Below are 3,509 nucleotides of genomic sequence, written 5' to 3'. Positions count from 1 at the left end.
TCAGAGCAACCATCCGCCATGTTGGTGAGAACGATGTCGAGGGTGGATCCGACACCGGCTGGTGAGTAGAAGTTAGGCGAGTCCGGATGGAGGACCACGTAGTGTCCCGCCTGCAGGTCCGTGACCAGCACTGCTTGTAACTTCTTGCATTGCCCCACAGCGAGTGGCGTGCGTTGACTCCTGGCCGACTCCTTACATTGGGCAGGACAGTAGATGGCAATGAGTGTGATGAGACCATCCGGCGATGCCAGTTCGACTCCACTGGCTTCCACGAACGATAGACGAAAGGCAGGCAGCATCCTGTACTCCAGTTCTCTCCTGATGGCAATGGCGACGTCACCACCCCTCTGTGCTCGAAATCGGTCCAGTCTAGCAATTATGTGATTTGGCAGGCTAAAGTTGACCTTCGGTTTGAGATACGTCTCGGCTAGAAACGCAACATCGATGTTATGTTGGCGCAGGAAATCAACGATTTCTGGCTGTTTTCTCGCCACTGAATGGGCGTTCCAATTAAGGGTGAAAGTTCGTCATGAAGTGCATCATTTGTACCATATTTTATTGCATTTCACTGATAAGCGTTGTCAGATGACTGGATTACCTACGTCAGACCATCGGTTGGAGGGACCAACGGTACAGCACCAGGCTGGGTTCCCCAGAATCCTGGAGGAGTGCTGCTTGGTTCGGCTTGCGGCGAATTCCTATACTGCCTTCTGGGCAGTGGAAGGGGAGGAAGATTTGGTGCGCGTCCTTCGGTTGGAGGAAGCGGTGGAAAATCATTTTCCAGATCGATTCCGGGAAGTTGCTTCTTTTTCTGTTGTCTCGGCTGGCTTGCTTTCTTCCGCAGTGCGATGAATTCAGGCCGCTTGGGACACGATCGACTAGTCGATGTGTGGGCATTCCCGCAGTTGACACAGGTTGGCTGTTTGTCCTCCAAGTCCTACCGTTCATACTGGCGGCATCGCTCTGATGAGACAACGAAACCCTACCCCCAAGCTCCACCCCTTTTCCTATCCTTCGACAATGTACCCCTCTAACCTCGGATTAGCCACGAGTATCCGGCCCAACTTCTACTAGACATAGAATTAAGTGAATTTTGTTATAAACAAAGAACAATGAATTATCGGCTCCGTAAAGCTAACGCGATTGAGCCTTACAAATAAACGAACTAGATTAAAAAAAACAGAGCTGGTAAATATCACAGCCGTCATGTGACAATGAGAAAACAGGACCTCTCACTATCACGAATCGAAACTACGGATCATTGGCTTTCTTTATCATTTTCTAATGATCAAGCACTTATGACAATAATTCTTATGCGGTTTTAACATCAACATTTCTAACTGATTTAGATTAATTTAAGCAAGCAAACGTATGTAATCGGTAGAATGAATATATTATTAAGATTTCCTCGGTACAAGTAACTGTAATAGCAATAAATGAGCTAGTAATTATGATGATCACCTCACTGTCACGCTCTGTCATGACAAAAAAATCTATGAGATTTTGAAGAAAATCTTTATCATCGATTTCTCATCCGATGATAGTGACAGAAGTATCTCTGTAAATATCGCGTGCGATCTTTCATTGAAAATGACATTTGCCAGCCCTGGATTCAACAATTTTGTAAACAAGCACAATCTCAATTATGTTTTTTTTTTTTCATTCGTCTGTTAATATGACAAACTCAAATCATCAACCATTTTAGATAGCCTACCGAAAACATTGTGACGTTATCTTCTTGTAGCTTAGTCTGTCATTCTACTTTTCTCTACGATAAATAACCTGCATGCTTTCGTTTTCAACTCGTAGGCAATTCCATGAATCAGACCTCACTGTTAACAGAATCGAATTGACATCCTATTGACCAAGTATCGATGTCCAGTGTCAGTTCAACTGCCACAGCTTCGACTGGAAACAAATGCGGCTAATTTGATTTTTATCATAGCTTGCTTCTCCGTCACCACACGGACGGAGCTAGAGCTGATAAGAAACCAAACCTATATAAATATTCCTCATTCTTACAGGCCCTGTTAGAAGAAGTTGATATCGCCATCCGCTTCATGATGAAATCGTTCATCGTACTGGTCGCAGTGATCGCCGTCGTTCATGGCAACTCTCTGGTAAGTAGCGTTTAATCCAACACCGAATGGACCATGGTTCTTAGTCACGATTTTCCACACGCAGATTTGCCGCAACTACCGATCAGGGGCCCTGGTTCCCAATCCGGAGAACTGTGCCGAATTTTTCATGTGCCGTCCGGGTCGTGCCGTCCAGTTCACCTGCCCACAGAATACGAAGTTCAATGCGGCGATCCAAGCCTGTGACCCTACCAACGTCGTCCGCTGCAAACCTGGCAGACTCCCGCTAGACATTGAGTACACTCCCATCCTAGCACTTCCCTCGGTCATCGAGCACACCAATACGGCCTGTATCGGAAAGCAGATTGCTACCCTGCTGGCCAATCCACGTTCATGCAGTAGCTTCTACCAGTGTTCACCGACCGGAGTGATTGCCTTCGATTGCCCAGTTGGAACCCTGTTCGATGCCAACCGAAAGTACTGCGAACGCAATGACATCGCTTCTTGCCTGAACGCCCCAGTGGTGCCGCCGAACTTCCCGGAAATTCCAGTCATGCCTCAGCTTCCAGCTCTCCCGCCGATAGTAGTTGAGGATCACATCCTGAAACGGTGCGATGGACAACGACAAGGCACCCAGATTCGGCATCCATTCAACTGTAACCAGTACGTTCAGTGCAGCACCGAGGGTCGCTCGAAGGTCTTCACCTGTCCGCAGGGAACGGCCTTCGACGAGGCTCGCGCCACGTGTGACTGGGAACGAAATGTGAAGTGTTAGGTGCGGTTAATTGAGATGTGTGAGCTTACAGTTGTTCAACTACTTTTTTTCTTCTTCTTGTAAAGTGTGAATAAAATCAACACAACAACGGGTGACGGGTATGGTACAAATTAAGATCTTGTTTTTTTGGAGTGAGTGGTCGTATGTGATCGTAAAAGTTGGCCAATGTCCCCATAGGGGCTAGAAAGATAATCGGGCTTGTTCGTTGTTTTCCCATTTTATGATCGTTTATAATTTGTCTTAAAGCAGATTAAGCACAGCTAATTAAGCTATTAACACAGTGAATGTGGATAGGAACATAATGGAAATGAAAGGGGAGAATGCGGGAATGAATGAGTGGAGATAGGTGTGAGACATGTTTGATTAAACTAGCCATTAGTTGTTGGTCATCGAATGGACGCAGTAGAGAGTGTGCCGATGAAGCTGCTGATAAGAAACGGGTGTCTTGTCTATGCCGTGTTAGGTGACGAAGAGAAGTGGCTGGTAATGAATGTTCGTCGTCAGGACAGATATTTTTGATTGGAAGGGGTGCTTCACATGAAATTGTTTCCTTTAAAGTTGATTCTTAAAATATTGTACCAACTTGTATGTAATAGGTGATATGAGGGATATCTTGAGTCCCTATCGATCATCTTGGGAGTAAAATGAGCTATTTT

General features: G+C 45.9%; 1 protein-coding gene across 1 annotated transcript; it reads left to right on the top strand.

Annotated features, from left to right (window-relative positions):
- Positions 1-2,018: 2,018 nt before the first annotated feature.
- LOC135710694 (peritrophin-1-like) lies at positions 2,019-2,875 on the top strand. The gene is made up of 2 exons (XM_065233340.1): positions 2,019-2,120; positions 2,185-2,875. Exons 1-2 carry the CDS (start codon positions 2,061-2,063, stop codon positions 2,851-2,853), a joined length of 729 nt encoding a protein of 242 aa, XP_065089412.1. The 5' UTR covers positions 2,019-2,060; the 3' UTR covers positions 2,854-2,875.
- Positions 2,876-3,509: the final 634 nt, after the last annotated feature.

Source organism: Ochlerotatus camptorhynchus, unplaced genomic scaffold (genome assembly GCF_037179485.1).
Source record: "Ochlerotatus camptorhynchus isolate MF236.1 unplaced genomic scaffold, CSIRO-AGI_Acam_v1.1 ptg000401l, whole genome shotgun sequence".
NCBI classification, from domain to species: Eukaryota; Metazoa; Arthropoda; class Insecta; order Diptera; family Culicidae; genus Ochlerotatus; species Ochlerotatus camptorhynchus.
The sequence above is the reverse complement of the archived record's forward strand: the minus strand, read 5'-3'. Positions and strand labels throughout refer to the sequence as shown.